The following is a 22,641-nucleotide window of genomic DNA, read 5'->3' on the forward strand; positions in this document are numbered from 1 at the left end:
ACGAGTAGGTTGACAAGGCGGCCCTCGGAAGCGCCTGGGGGCTTGAGCGCCGTGACTGCGGTGCAGTGGCCCAAGGTCCAATGCCTCGAGGAATGCCCAGGATTTTCGGCCAGAATAGCTGCAATAGTTGGAGGTTGTAGAGGTTGGTGGAGAGTGCTGAATGGGTACAACAGGAGGGGATCTAGGGAAGTGGACCACTTGACATGCACCACTGACACCACCAGAAACTCAGCTTCGGGCGGTTTCTATGTGGTCATTGTCACCATCCACACCACCGACACAATAATAATGAGCAATGATGAAATGAGAAGTGTGTCGTTTGCCGTCCCTTTCAAGCAAACGAGTCGGGTAGATCGCGGGATTTCGGAAACCGTCGTCACGGAACTCTCCCTCGTTGGCGTCACTGTGCGAGAGATTCTCCCAGCCGACACTTCTCCTTTCTCGAGCGTTCCCTTATTAATGATGGCGCCCTTTCGAAAAATGCCTCCTGCTGCAAGCGCGTGACCCGGCCGAGAAAGAAAGGGAAAGATCAAGAATTGCACGGGGTGGCAGGGAGAAAAAAGTGTCAGCAAACAAGCCCATAATATATGTCGCACCTCTGCTCAACACCCCGTATTGCCATAATAACAGGCCCTTGATGACACACATGCGAACAGTGGCACAGGGCACAGGCATTGCTACCAACTGGTCAGCCCCGATAACCACTCGTGGCAAGGAATCCAGGTCGTGGTGCCTGACATATGAGGCCCCCTGCCCCTCGCGGGATTGCTTAGATGGACACTCTGCTTAGGGCCTGTTCGCCAGTAGAAGGCCTTGGGAGAACCACCCAGCAGAGCCTGTGGCCCAAAGCACAGGGCCCACTAACCCACTAAGGCACAGTAAGGATCGACTCAGAGGCACCTTCTCCGTAAAGTCTACCTCTAGGTCTGGTGGCTGGGTCAGGTCAGCATCTTATGTCAGATAGCGTCAAGACTATAGTTGACTATGAGTGGCCGGTATGGACAAAGTTAAGATGGGCTCATCATCCTTCCTACTAGTAAGATTTTCTTCACACGGTTTGGCAAACCGGAATGTGTGCGAAATGAAGAGTTTCTTCAGAACTTGGGAACTGTTACAGGCGCCCAATAGACATGATTAATATTCTTCTCTCGTCCTGGCTATTTCTCGTCATATCAGATCGTTTCCAGCTAACCAGGCGCGCCAGAGCATCAGATCTCTGGGAAGAACTCTGTCAAACCCATCATGGGTATCTATCGTAGGACGAGTTGCTTTTGGAGAATGCTGAACATCATGATTCTCGTATCTCTTGACTCGAAGTTCTCAACACCAGCAACGATTCCTTCTCAACCGTCCCTCATGAACTCCTTTTTCCCCCGAGCACCAACCGGTGCTGGTTGACGGCACTCAGGAAGCAAGAGTCGCAATCTTCTCCTTGACTCGGCGGTCCTTCTCCTCCTTGGACAGCTTGCTGACCTTGTATTTCTTGCCTTCCGCCTTCCACTCATCCTTGGACTTCTTGTCTCCCTCATCGTCGTCCTTCTTGAATGGGTCCTCGCGAATAGCAGCGTGCGCCTCGGTGTAAAGATCCTCAAGACCATCCGCCTCGATCTCGCTTTCGATGTACTTGACGAATTGAGACTTGTAGCGTTCTTCATCATCATCTGCCAGTGTTTCCATGTACTCCGCGACGTGGCCGCCGAAGATGTACTTTCGCAGGACGTCGGCATCCAGTTCCTTGCTTTCCTGGTCATAGCCGGGGAATCGTTTCTCGTTGTGGGGAATGTACAATCCGCCATCAGAAGCTCCCTTCATCGCACCGAAGACACGAGCGCCCGTAGAAGTACGGTGCAGACCCACGTCGAGGAAGCACTTGAAAGGACGACGTTCCTCGCCATCCTCGTCGGCAGCCTCTGTGAGCTTGTATTCTCCATCGGGCTCTTCCACACCAGTAAACTTCTCATCCAAGTCCAACTTCTTGAGAGCACGACGAGCCAACAGCAGGCCAGTAGCGTACGCGGCAGACCAGTTGGTCAGGCCATTGTTAATGCCATATCTCTTGAGCTCGTGCGAGTAGGCGGCAACAAAGACTTTATCGCCAGTGATTTCTGCGGTAACAAGTTGGCAGATGATGTCTCGGTTGGTGAAGCGGACGACAAGGCGGTACTTGGGGGCGTTGTACTTGTTCTTGGCCTGGCTGATCAAGCGCTTGCGAGCATAGTAGTCGGTCTAATTTCAGTCGTCAGTCATCAGCTTGTAAGACGAGGCGAGAAATGCAGTTTTTCGTCACCGTACCTTGCCAGCCCGTCTGCGCTTGTACTTGGTCTGGAAGCGGGAGTAGTAGGGGGAGTTCTTGACGCTGAAGTATTATGTGTTAGCTCTGGAGACCAGAAGGGACCTGTAAAGGCCTCGGACTCTCTGAACTTACAGCTTCGTGAAAGGCATGTTGCCGACTTGAGACTGTCCCAAGAATTATTGTGGTTCACTATGAAATCCCCGAATCAGCATTTTGCGCTGCAGACCCAATTCCGCAGCAACATGCAGGGATTCTCTCATACATCTTGTCGTTGTAAATTAGAGACTTTGTCGAAAGTCTCGGTTGTGCAATGGAGGGCTCAAAGAAGTTGAGATGGCCTGGAGGATATCGAAATGCGAGTCCCAAGTGCAAGATGTGTGCGCCGCCAAGATTTTCAATTGTGCGCTCAAACCGGGATGCTTGGTTGGTGGGGGTCGTTTTAGCTCAGCCTCGTGCCTCGTTGACCTTCCGAAATCACCTCTCCCAAGCTCTCAGCTACACAGTGCACTTCATACTCTTTGAAAATTGAGGCAAGCAATCCGAGCTTTAAAATTACAATGGCCGCGAAATAAATCTGGGCTCATTGCCTTTGACCAGGAACGTCAATGACCAATTGAACGGAAATTTAAAGTGACAGGGCTACACGTTTACCCAACCAGCAAAAAGGTTTGATAGCCGATACAGCGCTGAATAGCGAGGCATATGAGACACTGATATGTGGAGATTCACACTAATCACAAAGTGCGCCTCCGCTCCAAATTTCGAGATTGCGACAAGTCGGAGTCGCCGAGAGATGAGAGGCGGAAAGTGTTGTAGAAGGCGCATCCTCCGAGGGGATGTTGAGATGGTAGCATTGATAGAAGAGCATTGCCGACCCCTGTGCAGTATGCATGGGATACATTAGTGAAGCAGGCTTTCGACTATGGAAGGAAGTGGTCATATGGTGTGTCTTGAAAGGCCGGCTTTTCTAAGTTGTGAAGTAAGACGGAAGAGCGACAGAAAGCAATGTAGAGAACTGCTTCGAGAGGGGTGCCTCATACAAAGGAACTTGGGAAAAAGACTCCATGACATTTCCCCCAGATTGTCTGCAAGCGTTGTTCATTCATTGACTGTTGTCCGCCAAGTGCGACCCGTAGATGCAGCTGTAGTGAATGTGAGTCCTAATGTCTTGGCGTGATATTGGAGCAGGTCGCCCAACCCACTTCAAATTTACATTTTGTTTCATCGCCATCCAGGACGTCGTCGTTGACAAGCGACAGTGATGGCTTCTCCGTTGTCTTCCCATGGTGGTAAGTTTGCCGAAAACCAATCAGTGCTTGTCCCTTGCAGCCGGGCCGAGCCGTGCAGATCACAGCCTATCCTCGTGCAGCGGAATAACAGAAAATCCGTATCCCGATGACCCTTTCCCCATCATGGAGTTCTGGATGTTCAAGACTGACTTGACTTTCTTCTCATTTCAGATTTACCACCACCACCACCAACACCACGCCTTCGCCCTACCACCACCAACCTCCCTCCACTGCGAGGGCACAGTCGTCGCTCTACCCTCCTGACAACACCTTTGATCTCTACAGGTTACGCCACCGCGCTTCTTCGCTCTCCAGTCAGCTCTCGTCGCCAATCTGTCAGTGGACCCAGCCAGGAAAGCGAGCAAGACGATGAACTTCTCCGCCAACTCACCAATGCCCAGCTCGTCAAACCGAATGAACTGAGCCAAATTCTCCAAGATCACCTCAACAGTCAGGCCTCTGTCATCGAACAAGAACCTGACCTTGACCCAGACTCAATCTACATCAACATACGCGGCTACAATCCTTACAGCGACATGGCCTCTCCAAACGCGTTCCCGTCCCTTGACACCTCTCTCCCTCCTGCTGGCAACCGTGTGTCGGCAGCTTCTCCTATCGGTCCTTCCTCTATCAACGGCAGCAATGGCATCAACGGCCCAGGATCGGGTGCAGCACCCGCTGCAGGCTACATGCCTCCTCTACCGGTCGGCCACCAGCAAGACCTGAATCACCTCTTCAACCAAATCCAAGAGTTGGGAGCCCTTTTGAGAAGCAACCGCGAGAAAGTCAATTCCATCACTCGCAATGCTGAGGAAGTCGCGAAACGCGCAAATGGGGCGCTTACAGACAGCGAACCAGCGCAGCCAGACAATGACAGTAAGTTACACTGCGATTGGTCTTGTTTTCTCGTCGGCAACTCAACTAACCCGACTCTCCTTCTCTAGAAGCACGTGTCCGTGAGCTCGAACTCGAACTTGCCAAGCAGAAGCAGCTGGTTGAACTTTACAAGCACGAACAAAAAGAGAACACTGGCTTGATTGCCATGTACGAAGAAGCAATGGGGACGGCTGTCGAACAGATCCGAAACTACTGCGGCGATATCGAGGGTCGATTCTTGAGACAACGCAAACATTACAACGACCTCTTGCAGCAGGAGAAGGACGACCACTTGCAATCTCGCCTCGATAGGGACCACTGGTATGCGCAAACACTCAAGGTGTGTGAGATGATTAGGACAGCGCATCGGTTGAGGACGGATGAGTGGTGTGAAGAGTACACCGTCATCGCGGGGTTGCAAGGTGAGGTGAGATGCCTCAGACGATGCATGGGGATGGAGGCAGAGAAGCCAGAGGAGGAAACCGGCTGGCCATACTTGAAGGACTTGCCTCTCCCTGAGTAAGCATGAATTGAACGAAATGACGAAAGCACATTGCATTGGGGGCTGGCACTGGTGCAAACAGGATGAGCGAACGGAAAATTGCATTGCTGGCGCAAATCAGAGGCATCACAAGTTGATGCATTGACGTCGTCATGAGGACGACCAGAAATAACACTGAATTATTCCACAGCCTCTTGAGCCTGCATCTCTCTCGCCGCGTCGTTGGACATGTCGTCGATCATCAAATCATCTTTCGTCGTGCAATCTCTTATGCAGTGATAGGCGGTCTGAGGCCACTGAAGGCAAAGCCGGTAACGGCTCGGTAGGGGGAGGTCCTGAGGACGGGGTCCTGGGACGGATCAGGCACGGCAAACTCTTCTGCCGCAGGAGGACGGATTGCCGTGGCGTCTTTGCCAGTCGCTGTGGGGATTGAGGGTTGGCTCGCCACGCGCCGTCTTCTTCGACAGAGCAGATTCGCGATGTCTGCGGCTTCTCGTTCGGATTTGCAGCCATGTCTTTTCCCAGGGACAAGACTTTGCCGAATCTGCGTGGGTCGCGCGCCGGTGGTGGCGGGCGAGTAGTCACCTCGGCTCTCTCCGCGTGTGTTGGTGGTCTGCTTGGACACGGTAGATTGGGCAGAGTGCACTGGACGGTGGTGGTGCTGATGCTGCTGCTGCTCGCGATGGAGGTGGCAGCTGCGGCGATGGGCGGTGAAGGTATGCCGTTTATAGGCAGCTTTTGTAGCCCTGTCGAAGGAGTCCGCGGGAAGAGACTATATGAGTCGGCTCTCTTCCGAATCCCCTCTGCCGAATCCTGTGTGTACGTGGAGCTTTTGCTTCGGATGCTAGCGCGCCGCGAGGACAAGGACGGCGACGTCGGCGTGGTACACCGGCTGCTGTTGCTGGTGGTGGTCTCGGAACGGTCGCAGCGATAGCGAGCAGATGTCTTCCTGATGTGCCCTGACTCCGGCAGGGGGGCGATGGTTGAAATACGTCTGTCGTCACCACCGAACCGGTACGGGGATGCAGGTATCGGCGGCAAGGGTTTCTGCGCGGGCAGGTCATGGTTGTCAATGGGTATCCCAGCCAAAGAATCCAGGGCTGTCATCGGACGAGCCGCATATTGGGTGGTCTGGTTTGGTGTCCGCTTGTACATGGACAAGACTCCCGCGTGATATGGTGTCTGTGTGGACATTTCTGGCCAGGAGTACTCTCCGGGTGTTGGGACTTTGTCACTATGGGCAATCGTAACAAAGGGCTCGGGAGCACACGAAGAGCTTGCATAGCTGGAGAAACTTGTGTGAGTGGTATATATTGAGTTATCGTCTGCTGCCAATGACGGCGCGGTCGGGGATTCGACACTGTTGAGCGTATGGACTGACGAATCCGTGGTTGAGCGAGACACGTTCCGGGAAGTCTTGCTGTACATTGCTGGTTGTGCGAGTATAGGAGATGGCAGCTCTTCGTAAGCTTGCTGCGTGACGAGTGGTCGTGGGTATGTTGGATGAATGCCCGTCAAGTTTCGCTGAACCCTCAGGCGCCGGACTTGCTTCTCATCTTGCTGCGACGTGCATGGAGTTGGGCTCGACAGAGTCGTGTTGGCGTTGGATGCTTGCGGATGAGCGATCTCTGGAGCTGAAGCAACCCGCCCCGAATACCCAGGTTGGGATATGTTGGGCCGAACAGAGGTCGAATCGAGTGTGTTTTGCCTCGTAAACTTCTCCAACTTTGTGCGACTAAGGAGTGCCTTGAACCGAGATTTAGCACTTCTCTCAGAAGGCCACCACCCAGATACCTCCTCCGAGGACGTCGTGGACAATGATGCCTTGACGGACATGGTGGAAACGATGACTGGGGAAAGCAGAACGACGAGATTCCAAGGTCAGGAGCACTATTTAGTAGGGTAGCGAGCAATTGGCACGGTTCCTACGTCGTGTATCGAGCTATGGTGTGAAACTGAAGATCTCCAAGAGACGGTACTCAGGGACGGAACACTCTCTGTCTGGGATGAAGGGATGCAGTTGGATGAAGAGAATGTTGGGCCGGAACCCCTAGCTTCAATACACCGTCGATCGTTGTTTGTTGTGGCGTGGCTGTGTATCTGCGTTCTTGATGCCTGACAAAAAAGGACATCTGATTCAAGCGCGGCCTTGCAGGAACTATGATAATGAGATCAGCTGTGTCTTTTCAGAGCTCTTCAGACTGAATAGAGCGGCCAGAAGAGTAAAAAACAACCGACCATACTTGAGGTGCCCATTTAAGCGGAGGGAGTGAGTCAAGAAGGGGAGGTCAATAGGCAGTTGAGATGGAGCAACGAGTCTGGTATAACTGGACTAGGTCCGTGCCATCACACATAACAAGCTCTGGCGATCTGGGCCCTGTCACAAACCGTGGCATGTAGGGTGTCACGAGTGACAGGCGAGAAAAATGAAAGTATTGGCGGATTGACAACAACCTGTTGTCTGTAAGGGAGAGACATTTTACAGTCTCAGACGTGGTGTATGCATTTTGACAGAGAATTAGGTTAACACCCTTTTCGATCAGCGCTGGGTCGTTGAGTAATTAGTAAGCTGACTTGCACGGCACGCGGGATCCAAGGTCCAGAGAGTCCAAAGAGACAGACGACTTGCTACGATGAACGATCAAAAGAATACTTGGCTGGAGTTTTGGCCGTTGCAAACTGGGCCAATAAGGTTGATGAACGGTGGTCAGAGCTCAAAGAGATCCTTGAATGCGTCCAAGGAGGGTGCCTTCACCACAGGAGGCAAGAAGCGGTAGTGGCTGTCTGTGAGTGACGTCTTGGAATCGAGATGACGCTACTTGACAGCTGGAGTAGCCATTGACGAGATAGAATCCGGAGAGTGTAGAGCATGCACCACTTGCTGCAAACGCCAGAACCTAATAGAGACACGGGCCATCTTGGCAAGGGTCCGTGATGGCTCAAGCAAGGAGGGAATGTGGCCTCACATTGCTTGTGTTTGCCAGGGGAGAGACGTCGAACTAGTGAGACATGAACAAGCTGTGCATCTGAAGGGGGAGAAAGGGAGAGGATCGGGAGAGGTTGAAGGGTGGGTGGAGTGAGCGAATAGGATGTCCTCAATAAAAGAGTGATCGTGAGCATGACTCGATTGTGAAGGGAGTAACAAGGAATGAGAAAGACGTTGCAGCACTTGGTGTTGGTGGTGGAAGTGTCGAAGTGTTTTGTGAGGTTGCATATTTGTGGTCTGAATACTTCGCCGTAATATGAGGCACACCGCTGACGTAAACGGCGGAGTGCCAAGCCAACACAAGGCCACGAGGCTGCGCCGCAGACTGACCGTGCTTGTCATCCATTGAATCAACCCCCAATCCCTTCGCGCTGGAACTTCAGACCACAAAACTCTTCCCACTCGCATCCGCATTAATGGCTCGGATACTGATAACAGGCTCATCAGACGGTTTAGGTTCTCTCACTGCCCGTGCACTGGTCCAGAGAGGGCATTCCGTGGTCCTTCATGCGAGAAACGACCGACGAGCCCAAGATGCGAGGGCTGCTTGTCCTGGCGCCGAGACATGTGTTGTCGCCGATCTCTCCGACATTGCACAGACCAAAAACATGGCTCGAGACATCAACAAGCTTGGCGCTTTTGACACGGTAATCCATAATGCTGGCCTTTATACAGGTCCCTACCGAAGGACCAAGGAGGGTTGGCCCAGTATCTTTGCGGTCAACACTCTAAGCCCCTATATCCTTACCTGCCTCATCGATCCTAAGCCGAGGCGACTCGTGTTCGTATCTTCTGGCCTTCACAGTGGTGGCGACCCTGCGTGTAAAGATATCACATGGCAAGAGCGTGGAGAAAAAGGCTTCAGAGATTTCCAAGCATACTCGGATACCAAACTGCATGATATCCTCCTGTCCTGTTTCTTTGCAAGGAGATGGCCTGATGTGAAGAGCAACTCGCTCGACCCGGGCTGGGTGGCTACTAAGATGGGGGGCGCTGGGGCAACAGGAGACATCAACGCTGCGGTTGATACCTATGTGATGCTGGCAGAAGGAACTGGTGAGGCCAAGGATGTCTCTGGCAAATACTGGTTTCATTGCAAGATAAGATCGCCCAAGAGAGAAGCAACTGATGAGGTTGTTCAGGACAATCTCATTCGACAGTTGGAAGAGCTTACGGGGGTTCAACTTGACTAATGTTACAAGTAAGATGTGGATCAGGAGTCAAGGCTTTGAAAGGGCACATCGCCTCCAGGGAAGTCGTGCCTCTCTCTCTGCCGGACCCATCTGGAGCCAGTCTCCCCAAGACTATAAATAGAATCACACAGTCACGACGAGATGGGTGACACGGTGACGACTGGTGAACGAGTGTGTCCCAATTAGGTAATCATGTTACGGGATTCGCCCGCTGGGTGGCCCGAATCGAGCGATATGTATCCCGGCAGCCAATCAACGATATGAAACACGAGGATCCATTTCCCTATTATGATGCTTACAACTTCCTCGTACTTGTACCCTCGTAGTACCTGCAAAGGAACCCCCTTTCTCACTCACCCCTTCGTGCTCCCTCGGTCTCTGCATTTCTTGGTTTTTCGATTAGTCATTTGCCTATCATGTTCCTCCTTTATGCGTTCTGGTCGTTGGTGTTGGCTTATTTACTCTGGACATTGATACGATTCACAAACAACTACTTGGAAGCTAGGAAGATCGGATTGCCAATTCTGGTCTGCCCAGTCAATCCAGCAAGCCCGCTATGGCTGCTCACAAAGGAGCGACTCATACCGCTCATGACGTCTTTACCGTGGGGACTAGGGGAATGGGCCACCAGGGCTGAAGTCGGCTGGACATTCTACCAAAGATACTCGGTACACGCAAAGTACGGCGAGGCATTTACCATTGTCTCGCCCGGGACAAATGAGATCTATATTGCGGACCCCTCAGCCGTCGAGGATCTACTCCGACGGCGTAATGACTTCATCAAAGACCCGGCCATGTACGGAATGCTGAACTTTTATGGCCCCAACCTGGACACCGTCAATGGCAAGGTATGGGATCGCCACCGCAAAATCACCGTCCCACCATTCAACGAACATAACAGTGCTTTAGTTTGGCGGGAAAGTGCGGAACAAGCAGACCAGGTGCTGGAAATCTGGTCCGCGAAGAATCTTGTCACAAGCACGCAGCCAGACGTGCATGCCGTTGCCCTCAACGTGCTGTGCGGCGCCGGCTTTGGTTTACAAAGCAGCTTTATTGATTCGAAGCTGCCGGGAGGCGAGAATGAGGCGCAGACACAACTAGGATATCAAGAGAGCCTACGAACGCTGCTTTCAAATATCGTCCAGCTGGTTCTCTTGAACCTTCTCAAAAACGCCGGTGTTCCACGCTGGATGTTCTTCGGCAAAATGCAAAAGCTATACGTGGCGTACGAAGATTTCAAGAGATATATGGCTGAGATGCTGGCAAGAGAGAAAACGGCTTTTGAACAGGGCGATCTGACGAGGCATAACCTCATGAGTGCGTTGGTTCGAGCCTCTGAACAGTCGAATGAAACGGCACGAACCACAAAAGATCCTGCTGTCGCACCAGCAGGATTGTCCGATGACGAGGTATATGGGAACGTCTTCATCTACAACCTCGCGGGCCACGACACCACAGCTGCGACTCTCCATTTCGCAATCACGCTACTCGCCGTCTACCCCGAATGGCAGACGTGGATCGCCGAAGAGATTGACCAAGTCCGCAAAGCTGACCAGTCGGGTATGTGGTATTATGAGGAGACCTTCCCCAAGTTGGAGCGGTGCCTGGCGCTCATGGTAAGCATCGACTTTCCCCGAGATCAACGTACGAAAGTGGACACTGACACAAGAACTGTTTAAAAAGTACGAGACAATCCGATTATACGGACCCGTCGTCATGATGCCTCGCTACACGGGAGACTCTGCCCAACATCTCAGCATCCAAGGAAAAGAATTCATCTTGCCCGCCCGCACCTCGGTGACGCTCAACTTTGCCGCCCTCCACACCCATCCACGCTACTGGGGACCAGACCCCACGCGGTTCCGGCCTGACAGGTGGATCGTGCCCGATGAACGCGGGAAGGAAGAGGAGAAGGAAGAGGAGGAGACCAGGGCCGTTGGCGACTCCTCGCTCCGCCTGTTCCAACCTACTCCCGGATCATTCGTGCCCTGGGCCGCCGGACCAAGAGTCTGCCCAGGCAAGAAATTCTCCCAGGTCGAGTTCGTCCGCGTCATTTTCGGCCTGTTCGCCAACGGCTCGCGGGTCGAGCTGGTCCTCGAACCGGGCGAGAGCGAGCAAGCGGCAAAGCAGAGGATCATGCAGATCGTGAACGAGGCAAAGGTCGAAGTGACGCTGAAGATTGTCGATGCTGAGAGAGTTAAGCTCCGGTGGACCAAGAAGAGTAGTCCAGTCCAGTCCTGAGCCCTGCGCGCTCCGATTTCTCAGTGATGGATAGATGGATGGATGGATGGAAGAACGGGTAGGATCGTGGATTGATGTATGGGTCGGAGTCGCAAGCGCCCGAGACTAAAGGTATATTGCAGCACCCGACACTTGATTTGACGGGATTCGCACCTAAAAGTTCAGGAGAGGATGAAACGCGGTCTATCAAGGGACAATAAGAAGTTTAACGAAGGGTCTTCTCACATTCCCCCTAAATAACCTGTACAAAAAGACTGCGTGCCAGAGGGACGGATGAAAAGGAACAACGCCGCAGAAACGTCCAAACCAATATCAGGGTCGATCCAGACACGTCCACGAATCCAGCCTGCAGCTTTCAATTGAGAATGGCGCTCCAATCCTGCTTCTTGATCCAGTCCTCCACCGAAGGCAGTTTCACCTCTACACCGAGCTATCGTGAATGGTTAAGTCAGCATTTGGGTCCATTTTGTCAGGAACAATTGGGAGAGATGGTGTGAGAGCTTACAGCATGTGGGTGAACGACGGATGGGTCGTCGCGTCCTTCATACCCAAACTCGACAAAGTAGTTTGTGTTGTCCGACAACTCCAAGAGCAGGTCTTCGGGGAGAGACCCCCAGATGCCCGTGCCGGCAGCGACCTCGTCCATGGTCAGGATCTTGGTCCTCATCTTCACACCCAGCGTGCGCGAGAGGAGCGCGACGAACTCATCCATGGACATCCACTCGCGGTACGCGATGAGGTTTTTTCCAGCCTCAGGCAGCGAGATGAGGGCTTTGGTGAAAGGGCCCGTGTCTTCGTCGGCAGCGATCAGGGGCAATTTCCCATCCGTTGGCCCGGTATATGAGAAGGTGTAGACCCCGTCTGCGTCCTGTGGTGTGGAACATCGTCAGGCTTCTTATACTCAAATACTCATTCGGCCGTATGCGGAAGTAACCAAAACTCCTCCAAGAGAAGATTGAGGGACAAGGGAGTGCTTCATATGCTCACCTTTTGCGGCCGCATGAATGGATACGTCAAGACATTCGACAAATAAAACCCAACTTGGATGATACTCGTCTTCTGCCATAGGTCTGGGTACGTAGCCTGGCCGTACTCTGCCGCACGAGCCTTGCTGTCGAAGTGGTATACGTGCGTGTACTTTCCGCGCGACCACTTGGTCGCGTTGGACAGGCCCGAGAAGATCAACCGCTGGAGCCCTTGTGTCTGGGCGGCCGCGTCAAAGACATTCTTGCCCTGCTGCTCCTCCTTTTGCCCAACCCACACGTTCTTCGGTAGGCCCGTGGCCGTTGCCTTGGGCGTGGTGGCCGGGTCGTAGTAGGCGCCCCAGAAATCCGTCACGGAGAAGATGGCGGTCGCACCCCGAAATGCCTGCACCAGAGAGGCCGGGTCGTCCAGTGACGCCGACACCACCTCGTGTACGCCTTTGGCCCGGAGTTTCTCGGCCGCAGCGCTGTTGGCGTTGCGTGTCAGCGCCCGTACTTGCCAGCCGGACTCCTGGAGAAATGTGTCGACGACGGAGCCGCCCTGTGTGCCTGTGGCGCCGACCACGACGATGAGTTTGGACATGACGATGGCGTTGCAGTGCGGATTGAATCTGGCGAGAGGAAAAAAAACAAGAAGGGCGATGTTGTGTTTGCCGAATGGACGGGTGTTTATGTAGATATATAGACAGGCCGGGCCTCTGAGAGACTATACCAAGGTCAACTTATTGGTCTTTGTACACATATACACAGCACGTTTATCTGGCCCTTTTATACTCCCTGAAACGAGCGCATTGCTTTCCACCCTTGGTCCCAGTATTCGCCGCCATCGTTAGGAGGACCATACGTACAGATCAGTACGTTTCGTCAGGTGCCATTTCGACCGCCGCGCGCGGACGGACGAAATCTCCCCTGAGCTGACCGACGTCTACTTGTATGTCATTCATCGAGATCAAGGCCGGACTTGTATCTCCCCTCCCTAGGACACAGGGAGAGACGTCGGGTAAGGAAGGAGGGATGGATAGACACCGAAAATGGGCAGGGGCGTGAGGGGCGCTTGGCTCGGGCAGATATCTCTCCGATTGGAAGGTCGCAGACGAGATGCGGCCTGGTTGATGTTCCAGCTCCGGGGGAACGCGCGCGTTCGGATTGGTTCGAGAAGAGCCTCCTACTTGTGGTGAGTGAGGGAAATTTCGGTTTGCTTGCATTTCAGGCGCTTTGAAGAAGGATCGATCGATCTCTCTCTTCCTCTCTTCTCCTGCGTCCCGAGCCCAGAGGCGGTTGTGGCTTGGCATCTTGTGTATAGTGTACTGAGCGAGAGGAGGATTGAAGCAGAGAAAGAGCTTGGAGGGTCGGCCAAGGAGTAGATGGGCAACGCTACATAGGCTGGGATCCTAACGGCAGTGCCCCGTGGATAAATATGCGCTCGGTTGCATCATGCATGCATAAACTATCGTCAAAAGAGGCCCTCTGCGCCTGTGCACGCCACACACACATATATAGATAGAGAGGTATCAAACGGACGATGCCAACAACACCCACTTTATAAAATTCTTTCTGCCGCCAATCAATTCTCTCTGCCCAGTGCGACTTGAATGCATAAGTCTCTTAATGCCATGAAGTCATCGGGCGTCCTTCTTCCCAGGCCCGAATTTCACGTTGAACCACCCGAAATCAATGTGCGCAATGAAACATGTGGGCATGTATGCATCCGTACTTGGCCGATCTGCGGCTATGCCAGATCCACAGCAAGGAATCATGCTCTGGGACAGACGAACTTTGTTTTAAATGGCATGATCTCGATGACGGCCCGGCCAGTGATAGTCCATGTCGGTGGGGATGTTCTTGCGCAAATGTTTCATGTAGGTAGGCGGGACGCGGCCCAGCCTCTGCCATCGATCGCCCGGCGGTATGGAATGCTCTTCCTCATGGTGACTTAGAAGGTCCTCAATGGCACTCGCCCATTTGATCAGTTTGTCTTCCTGCCAGGCAGTGTGCTGCAGTGTCAGCGGCACTGGCATCCCGTCCGGGTCCAGACCGACCGGGATGGTCATGATAGGGTAGCCCGCCTGCGCGGCAATCTGGATGCCCCCGGCCTTGACGTCGCAAAAGAGGAGGGCGTCTAGGACTTCTTCTTCCTCTTCTCCATCATCGCAGGTAGATGGTCGACGCCGGCTGCTCGGCGGACATTTCAACGCAGCGTCGATCCCGTTCTCGCGGCATTGGGATTGAATATGCTTCAGGGCGGCGTAATACGTCTTGTCCTTGATACCTTGGGTCTCGACGCATTTGCGAAAGAGGATCTGGCCGTCGGGAAAAGCTGGTAGATCGGCTTCATGGCCGCCTTCGGTGCCCCGATTGTCGTCGTTGAACCGCACGACGTCCTCGAGAGTCTTGATGGGCGTGTTCTTCAGTTTGCTCAGGTAGCGGTTCATGAGGTAATAGGTCTGGACTTTGCTGACGGTGATTTCGGATATTTCGGGATTAGATTCTCCGTACCGTTCCCTGAGGGGTTGGAGTTAGCGGTATACCTCAAAGGGAGGAGAAAATCTTTGAAGGAGATCGATCAGGGGGTTGTATCTCACCAGTCCCAAATCCCGTGTTTGCCTAATCTCTCCTCTGCGCACGGCATGTCAACGGGGATGATCTCGGCGCCGGCTTGCTTTATAAGATGCAGGACTTTCTCCGCAACCAGTCTCTGAGGGTCCGGAGCAGCGTCCCAGAAACACTTGCTCGGGAGACCGAACCTGGCCCCCTTGAGCGCGTGCCTGTCGGTGAGGCACGCATAGTAACTCTTTGGCTGACGTCTTCCGGGTTGGGTACTGAACTTGTCGTCGGGGTCAGGACCCGCGATCACATCGAGCCCACGGGCAACGTCTGCGACGCATTTGCCGTAGTGGCCGACAGAGTCTTGGGTCTCTGAGATGGGAATGACTCCTCCACGCGATGTCAGGCCGACGGTCGGCTTGATCCCCGCGACGCCACTGACCATGCCTGGGCTGATGATGCTGCAGTCGGTTTCCGTGCCGAACGCGAGGGGGACAATGTTTGCCGAGACGCTGACCGCACTGCCTGAGCTGCTGCCGTCTGTTCATCTACATCAGCGCTTGTGCTGGGAATGGACTGAGAGAGAGGCAGAACAGATGCTTACTTGGGGAGCGAGTCAGCATGTACGGATTCCGACACTGGCCACCACGCGCAGAGTATCCCATTGAATAGACGCTGCCTCTCATTCCTGCCCACTCATCAAGATTGGCCTTGCCGAGGATGACCGCGCCAGCCTGGCGGAGAAGATGGACAATATGTGCATCCTTGGGGACAATACAACCGAGCAAGGCCCAGGAGCCTGCTGTCGTTTGCATCTTGTCTGCAGTAGCCATGTTCTTAATCACACAGATGCGGTGTTAGCCGTGCATCAAGGAAGGGGGGGGGGGGCATTAGTGACTACCTACATCCTTAACCAGCACGGGGATGCCGTGAAGCGGACCCCTGACGACGCCTTTCTTCCGTTCGTCATCCAGCGCCCCTGCATGTTCGATAGCATCGGGATTGGTTTCGATGACACATTCGAGATACGGATTGGTCTGGGTGTGCCAGTCAGCGTGATCCAGAGACTTGCACACAACTTGTGAGGCATCACCTTTTGCACCCTCTCCAAGCAGAATTTCACATATTCGACCGAGGACAGCGCTCCAGTGGAATAGAGATGTTGAAGCTCATCCACCGAGACCTCGTACAAGTCCAGGCCATTGTAGAGCGGCAGTCGGAATACCTCGGGCAGTTCGTCCTGTGATGACCCAGTAGGTTTGGAGAGTACAACAAAGCCATCACTGTCAAAGCCCGAGCCAGTTTCCTCGCGAACTCGAAAATGTGCCATGACTTGTCGTCCGGAGTTGAGCGACCGTCCAGTGGGTGAGGCTGAGATAAGACGGGAGTTGAAGTCGATGGAGTTGATCTCTGACGACGCGTTAAACCGTGATTTAGGATCCGCCCTGCATGATGTGTCCTGAAGAAAGACACCGTCTGGTATGGAAAGTAGTGAGAAAAGGTGAGGCATCATTTGAATGCGACGTCGAATGGTGGACTTGAGCGACTCGAACGGGTGACACGAGGAAATATTTTGGTCTGACAAGACAGCTGTTGGCAGACATGCCGCAATTGGTTGCAATACCGCGGCTATGGGTGGCTGTGACAACGAAGACCCACATATACCTTTTCGTCAGACTGAAATACTTCCTCTTCTGGCCTCGGGAACTAAATCATGTTGAAGATTACCGGTAGATCAGTGCCATACTCGGTCCGGCGAGGTTTGAGGAGCTAGACGCTTTATAGACTCCGAATCGACTCCGAATCGATATGTCGGTCAGACAATGCTTTTCTCAGGTTGCCTCAAAATATGGGTATCTCAACCATGATCCTCAAAAGAAAGACACATAGCCCAATGTCACCAGAAAATGCGCTCAAGTCGTTGCTCGTATGCCAGAAACAGAAAACGCTCACAAGACCCAAACTGTAGTGCGCACATAAGTGTGCGGCACAAACCACATAGAAATGATTGGCCAGGATATTCGTGGGTAGTCACAGCCCGGCCTCCAGCGTCTCCGCCAACAGCGCCGCTTCTTCCCAACTCTGCCGCATGCCCTCGGCGTAGATGCGGTCGAGATAGAAAAACTTCAACAGAACTTGGCGAACATCCTCCCAGCTCTGCAAACGGAGCACTCTAGAGACCCGCGCGAGATTCAGGACAAACCACGGCCTCTCTCGCTGTCCCGCGGATATGTACGCCCCGAGCAGGAGAACCCAGACGAAGAGTTCATAGTGCGGACCCCAGAGACCCTTCAAGTCGGAAGCTTGCAGGGCCGCCTTGAGTTGCGCGGTCAGTGCCCGGTTGAGGGCGAACTCCGGGCGCGAGATCTGGAAGTTGCTGAACCAGAAAATCAGCATCGCCAGACGACAGGCCTCTTCCTTGTCGCTGGCCGGCTCTCGCGGCTCGAACGGCGCGGACAAGGCTGCGTACCGGAAATGGTAGCTCTTGGCGTTGATGTATTCGTTCTCCTCTGGCACGGGGACCAGCTGCTTCTCGTGGTAGTATTCACGGTATTGGACGACGTCCTTCATGTCCCGAAACGCTTGTGATATTCTCCAGTCCATGATGGCATCGATTTCCGGGGTCAAGAGCCCCATGCCCATTTTTTTGACATCCTCGCTCACGTTTTGCCGGATTTCTTCGACCAAGCTCGCAGGGAGGGCAGACAGTGTCGACGTCGGAGGAGCCGCAGGCAACGATCGTGTTAGGGCAGCGCACATGTACGAGGTCCTGTCACGACAATTAGATCCCGATTGATTCTGCAATTTTGGAGGAGAAGATCAAAAATAATCTCACGACAGAATGAGCTCGGTAGCATGAGGAGGTATCCCATGATACCCGCCTCGCCAGGCGATCAGCTTTTGCAGTCCAGAAACATGCGCAAAGATTTCTTTTGAGTTTCCCGTAATAACCTGCTCGAGAAAAGCCCGTCAGTAAGTCGTTGTTGCGGTGAGTGAGGCTGCCTGGTAACAAAAGTCCCCCATACCTCGATCGAAAGCAAACACATCATGGCAAAAATTGTCGATGCCTGCGTGGCCTTTTCCATCGATTTCATGGTTTCATTTGCAATCCTCACGGCGTTCACTTTGTACGAGACAAAATCCGGCACGCTGCGATTTTCGAGGTCTGCTTCGGTGAATGTTGTCTCAATCGAACCACTTCGTAGCTGGCCCAAGCGCGAACTGCGCTCGGCCGACGCAATTGCCAGAAGCGAGTACAGCACCAGTGGCTCTTGTGCGGCATTTTGGAAAGCCCATCGACTTTGGATTTCGGCTTGGTGTCGCGTGGGAAATACACTGGGTATCATAACTTCGGAAACTGTTGCGAACAAGTCAACGTCTGCCAAAATTTGTGACCGTTGGCTGCGGTGCAGGAGGAAAGATGGATCTCTCGAGGGCCAAATTCTTTAGAATCGCGATCTTTGAGATGTGGAAAAAGAAAAAGAGCCGGCTCAACGGTTCCACAGCTTGCTACGAGCATGGAAAGCAGCACGGGAGCTGCTGGTACGCTTCGAAAGGAAAATTTCCACAGGTAAAAGAGAGATAAGGCCATCTAAAAAATTCGCTGGTCCATCTGACAAGCCCGGCGCAGGCAAATGCATCAGCCAACAGAGTACTGAGAGAATAGACGACTTACAATGGCGTAAAACAGCATTCATGCTTGGTGTAATATGTACAGAGCTGAGATTGAAAGGGTCAAGGAGAGTGTTATTCAGCGAGGAAGTGATAGAGGGTTGAATCAAGCGGCCCGCATGACCACCATCCAGCCGTTGTAGAATCTGTGTAAGCATAGACCTCACCGACGTGGCCTCGACCTGAGAAGCCTCCCGCCGAGCGATTTCTGTCGATACATTCGGTGACTGTTGCTGAGCGGTGATGGCCTCACGAACTTCCGCTGCACGGACGCTGCTGTAGTGCCGTAACCGGTCCAAGTGCGCATGGTCAATTTCTGGAAGGGAATCCGCTCGTGCTGAGGCCGGTGGAACGCGACCAACAACCTCCGTTGGGGGACTGAGTGATGATCGTGGTGCCGAAGAGTTTTCACGACTGATCGATCGTCGTGATTGCAGAGGGTTCTGTCGCTCAAGCGTCACAGGAGAGGTGGGTTGAGGCTCGATAGGACGCGGTTGCAACTGTGGCTCACGTCGATACCGTCCTATATTCGCCGCTCCTGTCGTCGTCTGCTTCTGTGCGGCCTTCTTGCGGTTTCTATGCGCAGTCTGTTGAATGTGCGCATTGATTGCTCGCTGGTCAGAACGTGGTCGCTGCCCACTCGCGGACGAGTCGACAAACAGAAAACGGCTGCTTTGCTCGGAAGCCGTCGAGGCTCTGGCACCCTCCTGGTCGATTCTTCGATACTTGTTCGACGACTCGGCTCTTCCGTCTTCATCGTCTCGGTCTGGTGATCTGGCCCCGGTGCCAGAGTAATGTAGAGCGCCGCGAGCATCATGCTTTGGCTCATTGCGCTCATCCATCCTCAAAGAGGTAAACGCAGGCGCAGCTTGAAGAGTTAATGCAAAGATCAATCATTGAGCTTGACGGTAGAGGGAGACTCCGCCCAGCAAAGGCTCCATTCCTTCGCCTACGAGTCCATCTGCTACTGTGGCCGGACTTTGAGAGAGAAGTCTTGTAGAGAGTCCGGCCCAGCTTGGAACCCGCATGGTTGACTTCCAATGGTTGAACAGAGGGATGAAGTCGACACGCCACCGCTAGGCCGGAATGGGTTTGTGCTCGTTACCAACCAACGCGTGACAATTTCGCTGGGTTGGACAAAGCGAATCAAGGCTCAGCTGCGCAGCCTTTTTCCCCTTTTGAGTTTCTCGCTCGGACTGCCCAAAAATGCTGTTGCCCCGAAGCATTGCTAGTGGGTTTCGTGATGCTGATTTTATTGGTCGGGACCCATATCTATTTGCACTATTGGTAAGCACCAAAGACCACTTGCAGCTCTAGCGTGGATTGAAGCAGACTAGTCCGTAAGAGGTGTACACTCGAGACAGCTTGTGATTGGGCAGAACTTCGATCTGTTTCGGGTCAATGGTTCTCATCCAATCATCACCCCGACGGACACGAAGACGCTCACTGCCATGGGCTCATGCAGAGTCCTCGGACCCCTGAGAAATTCCGAGTCACCCTACCCATCTCGACCTACAGGGACGAATGAGCAGAGCCCGGTAAGATGACGAGGACGAGGCCATCGCAATTTGTGAACCTCTTCGGAGACACGATCTCGTTTCGTGCATCTCGTGCTCCATGTCAGTGATTACAAGAAGGTTAACTGCGCCCTGCGCGTCTTCCAAAGTCCGCAGCAATCTTCTGCACTGCTGGGACCGCCTTTTTGTTGCACGCAAAGATACATGACCCGGGCCAAAGATGAGTATCGTGCTCGCTCAGACTTCTGCGACGCAATATGTCCCCAAATATCTCTTTGTTTCGGCCGACTGCCATCGAGGGACGGGCAAAAGTCGCCATGTCATGAAAGAATGTAAGAGTCTGCAAGTTTGACGCCCGATAAAAATCCTCCTTTGCTGAGACGTCGCTCCTCGATCAGTTCTCCGCAAGCGCAAATCAATCCGCCGCCAGGAGCAATTGGCCGCACGATCGCAAAGCCGTGTGCTTCCCTGGCTACGTCGAGAAGATATGGAACAAATGGGGCCTCGAATAGATTCCTCTCCCGCGGTCATAAATGGCGGAGGATCCTCCGAGGCTCCAAGTGACTCCAGTTCGAGACCTACTTCTCCTCAACAAACTCAAAGGACAGTTGTTAGCACAACAGGCCAGTTGCACTCGCCATCATGTCTCGCTTCGCCGCGCTCTCTTCCCGACCCAACAGAGCCCCCGGAGAACTGCATGAACGCTCCTGACAACTCGCATGAGCTGCTTGACTACTGTGAGTTAGAATCTTCCACCCAGTCTTGGCGATCAAAGACAACTGATGCCGGTTGGCAGTGAACCGTTCCGTTATATGTCGACTGTACGAGACCGACCAGTCGAGCAACGTCAATTCTCCAGCGACCGCCATGGTGAGCCATATCATACCTCGCGCAGTGCCGGCGCGAATACTCCTCGCAATTTCCAGTCTTCATCATGATATCGACGCAGGGCACCAAACACCCAGCTCAACAACCCTCAGCTTGATGCTCGAAGGCATCGGCTCCCTAAAAGAGCAACTAAAAAGTCCTCTGGCGGTGTCCGACGACACCATCCTGGCCGTAATCAACCTATGGGTATACGAAGTTACGTTATCGATAGGATCCTCTAAGAGTGGGTCGAGCTCCGGGGCCAACCAAGGGAGAATACTCCCCAAGTCATTGACCGACAATATCCAGACACATTTGAATGGGCTTCAACGATTCATCGAGTGCCGCGGCGGGTTGCGCAACCTTTTACCAGAGACCCTGTGGCTTCTTGCTTGGTGGGTCAACTTCAATTGTCTCGAGAAGCCCACTGCTGACTGCTTAGGTGTGTTTGTACCCTCCCAGGATATTCCCCTATCGACACCAGGATGATGGCGCCCGACGCTGGCAGAGACGGAGCCCCGCGAGCAGGGGCCAGCACCTCCTACCGCCCGTCCCGACTGTTTGAGACACTGTCCAAGGTTCAAAAGCACGCATCATTGCGTCGTTTTCAGCCAAACGTCCTCCACGAACAACCATTTGCACCCCTGAGAACCGTACTGTTGCGATTGAACGTGATGAGGCTTGCTCTCCACGGCCAAAAGACGCCGATGAACAGACTCCGCAAGACGACATCGCTGATATCAACGTTACTCTTCATCTTCGACGTCTTCCAGGAGGCGACCGACTCCGCTCACGGAGGAAACCCCATCCACAAAGACCAATTGCTTGCCGTCCAGCAGCGATTCGTGGATCACCAAATCGACAAAGAAGGCTCCCTCGAAAAAGCCTGGCACGTCCTCATGACGCAGCAAGAGACTCCGCAGCTGCAACTTCATCCGAGGACTTGGTCGATTGTGGAGATGGTCAATGCGATCAAGCACGTGCATATTTCCACAATCGATGCCCTTTCGCAACTCTTGCTTGGGTATCTACTTCCCGAGACTTGCGACCTCCCGGTCGAAGATTTCAGATGCGAAAAGGTTCTGCTGCAAGTTTACTTTGAACTAGATGGTCTGCCTGATCTCACCTGAACACTTGTCCTGGTTGTGCATACCATGTATTGATACGATAGATTTAGACATGGTCGGGAGATGGCAAGATGCCATAATGGCGACATAATACTCATTACGCTGCAGAATGATTTCTCAGGGAAGATCCAGCCCGAGAATGACGATTAAGGACAGGAGTCGAATCAAGAAGTTGCGGTCCAATACTAGAAAGATTCACCGTACTTGGTTTAGTTTGCAGGGACAAGCAAGAAGCCCGAAGCGCAATTCCTTGGCACGATTTTATCTTGGCATTTAACCTTCTTCCCGAGTCAATGGATGCATCCCAGAGAACGGCAAGGCACTTCTGGAACGGGAAATTTTTCACGTCCTCACGGCTCTTCCGCCTAAATTACACACCCTCGACGGCCAAAGTCCCGCCGGAGTGAGGCCATGGCAGGGTCCATTTGAGCGGGAACCGTTTCCCCCAACGAGTCCGTAACTGCATTTTCCTCTTGTCGTCCACGAAGCACCCACAATGTCGAGCTCGTTGACACAACTGCCGAAACACCACGCTGAAGGGGGGTGTGTTT

The 22,641-nt window shown here is 53.3% G+C and overlaps 9 protein-coding genes across 9 annotated transcripts; 4 read left to right on the forward strand and 5 right to left on the reverse strand.

Annotated features, from left to right (window-relative positions):
• Positions 1-1,404: 1,404 nt before the first annotated feature.
• On the reverse strand, positions 1,405-2,442 carry Z517_12164 (60S ribosomal protein L5; the record flags this gene model as incomplete). The annotated part of the gene is made up of 3 exons (XM_013422578.1): positions 1,405-2,226; positions 2,293-2,356; positions 2,426-2,442. 3 exons carry the CDS (start codon positions 2,440-2,442, stop codon positions 1,405-1,407), a joined length of 903 nt encoding a protein of 300 aa, XP_013278032.1.
• Positions 2,443-3,554: 1,112 nt separating this feature from the next.
• Positions 3,555-4,981, forward strand: Z517_12165 (uncharacterized protein; the record flags this gene model as incomplete). Its single annotated transcript, XM_013422579.1, has 3 exons — positions 3,555-3,582; positions 3,868-4,458; positions 4,527-4,981. 3 exons carry the CDS (start codon positions 3,555-3,557, stop codon positions 4,979-4,981), a joined length of 1,074 nt encoding a protein of 357 aa, XP_013278033.1.
• A 225-nt stretch (positions 4,982-5,206) lies between these two features.
• Z517_12166 (uncharacterized protein) lies at positions 5,207-6,796 on the reverse strand (the record flags this gene model as incomplete). The annotated part of the gene is made up of 1 exon (XM_013422580.1): positions 5,207-6,796. The coding sequence occupies one exon, from the start codon at positions 6,794-6,796 to the stop codon at positions 5,207-5,209; it is 1,590 nt and encodes a 529-aa protein (XP_013278034.1).
• A 1,566-nt stretch (positions 6,797-8,362) lies between these two features.
• Positions 8,363-9,139, forward strand: Z517_12167 (uncharacterized protein; the record flags this gene model as incomplete). Its single annotated transcript, XM_013422581.1, has 1 exon — positions 8,363-9,139. One exon carries the CDS (start codon positions 8,363-8,365, stop codon positions 9,137-9,139), a length of 777 nt encoding a protein of 258 aa, XP_013278035.1.
• Positions 9,140-9,555: 416 nt separating this feature from the next.
• Positions 9,556-11,380, forward strand: Z517_12168 (uncharacterized protein; the record flags this gene model as incomplete). Its single annotated transcript, XM_013422582.1, has 2 exons — positions 9,556-10,755; positions 10,823-11,380. The coding sequence occupies 2 exons, from the start codon at positions 9,556-9,558 to the stop codon at positions 11,378-11,380; spliced, it is 1,758 nt and encodes a 585-aa protein (XP_013278036.1).
• Positions 11,381-11,735: 355 nt separating this feature from the next.
• Z517_12169 (uncharacterized protein) lies at positions 11,736-12,946 on the reverse strand (the record flags this gene model as incomplete). The annotated part of the gene is made up of 3 exons (XM_013422583.1): positions 11,736-11,810; positions 11,886-12,248; positions 12,368-12,946. 3 exons carry the CDS (start codon positions 12,944-12,946, stop codon positions 11,736-11,738), a joined length of 1,017 nt encoding a protein of 338 aa, XP_013278037.1.
• A 1,198-nt stretch (positions 12,947-14,144) lies between these two features.
• On the reverse strand, positions 14,145-16,237 carry Z517_12170 (uncharacterized protein; the record flags this gene model as incomplete). Its single annotated transcript, XM_013422584.1, has 5 exons — positions 14,145-14,865; positions 14,946-15,447; positions 15,512-15,743; positions 15,813-15,944; positions 16,001-16,237. The coding sequence occupies 5 exons, from the start codon at positions 16,235-16,237 to the stop codon at positions 14,145-14,147; spliced, it is 1,824 nt and encodes a 607-aa protein (XP_013278038.1).
• Positions 16,238-16,938: 701 nt separating this feature from the next.
• Positions 16,939-19,421, reverse strand: Z517_12171 (uncharacterized protein; the record flags this gene model as incomplete). The annotated part of the gene is made up of 4 exons (XM_013422585.1): positions 16,939-17,677; positions 17,744-17,859; positions 17,934-18,265; positions 18,584-19,421. 4 exons carry the CDS (start codon positions 19,419-19,421, stop codon positions 16,939-16,941), a joined length of 2,025 nt encoding a protein of 674 aa, XP_013278039.1.
• Positions 19,422-20,316: 895 nt separating this feature from the next.
• Positions 20,317-22,093, forward strand: Z517_12172 (uncharacterized protein; the record flags this gene model as incomplete). Its single annotated transcript, XM_013422586.1, has 4 exons — positions 20,317-20,428; positions 20,495-20,833; positions 20,893-21,358; positions 21,406-22,093. The coding sequence occupies 4 exons, from the start codon at positions 20,317-20,319 to the stop codon at positions 22,091-22,093; spliced, it is 1,605 nt and encodes a 534-aa protein (XP_013278040.1).
• Positions 22,094-22,641: the final 548 nt, after the last annotated feature.

This window comes from Fonsecaea pedrosoi (genome assembly GCF_000835455.1).
Source record: "Fonsecaea pedrosoi CBS 271.37 unplaced genomic scaffold supercont1.9, whole genome shotgun sequence".
NCBI classification, from domain to species: domain Eukaryota; kingdom Fungi; phylum Ascomycota; class Eurotiomycetes; order Chaetothyriales; family Herpotrichiellaceae; genus Fonsecaea; species Fonsecaea pedrosoi.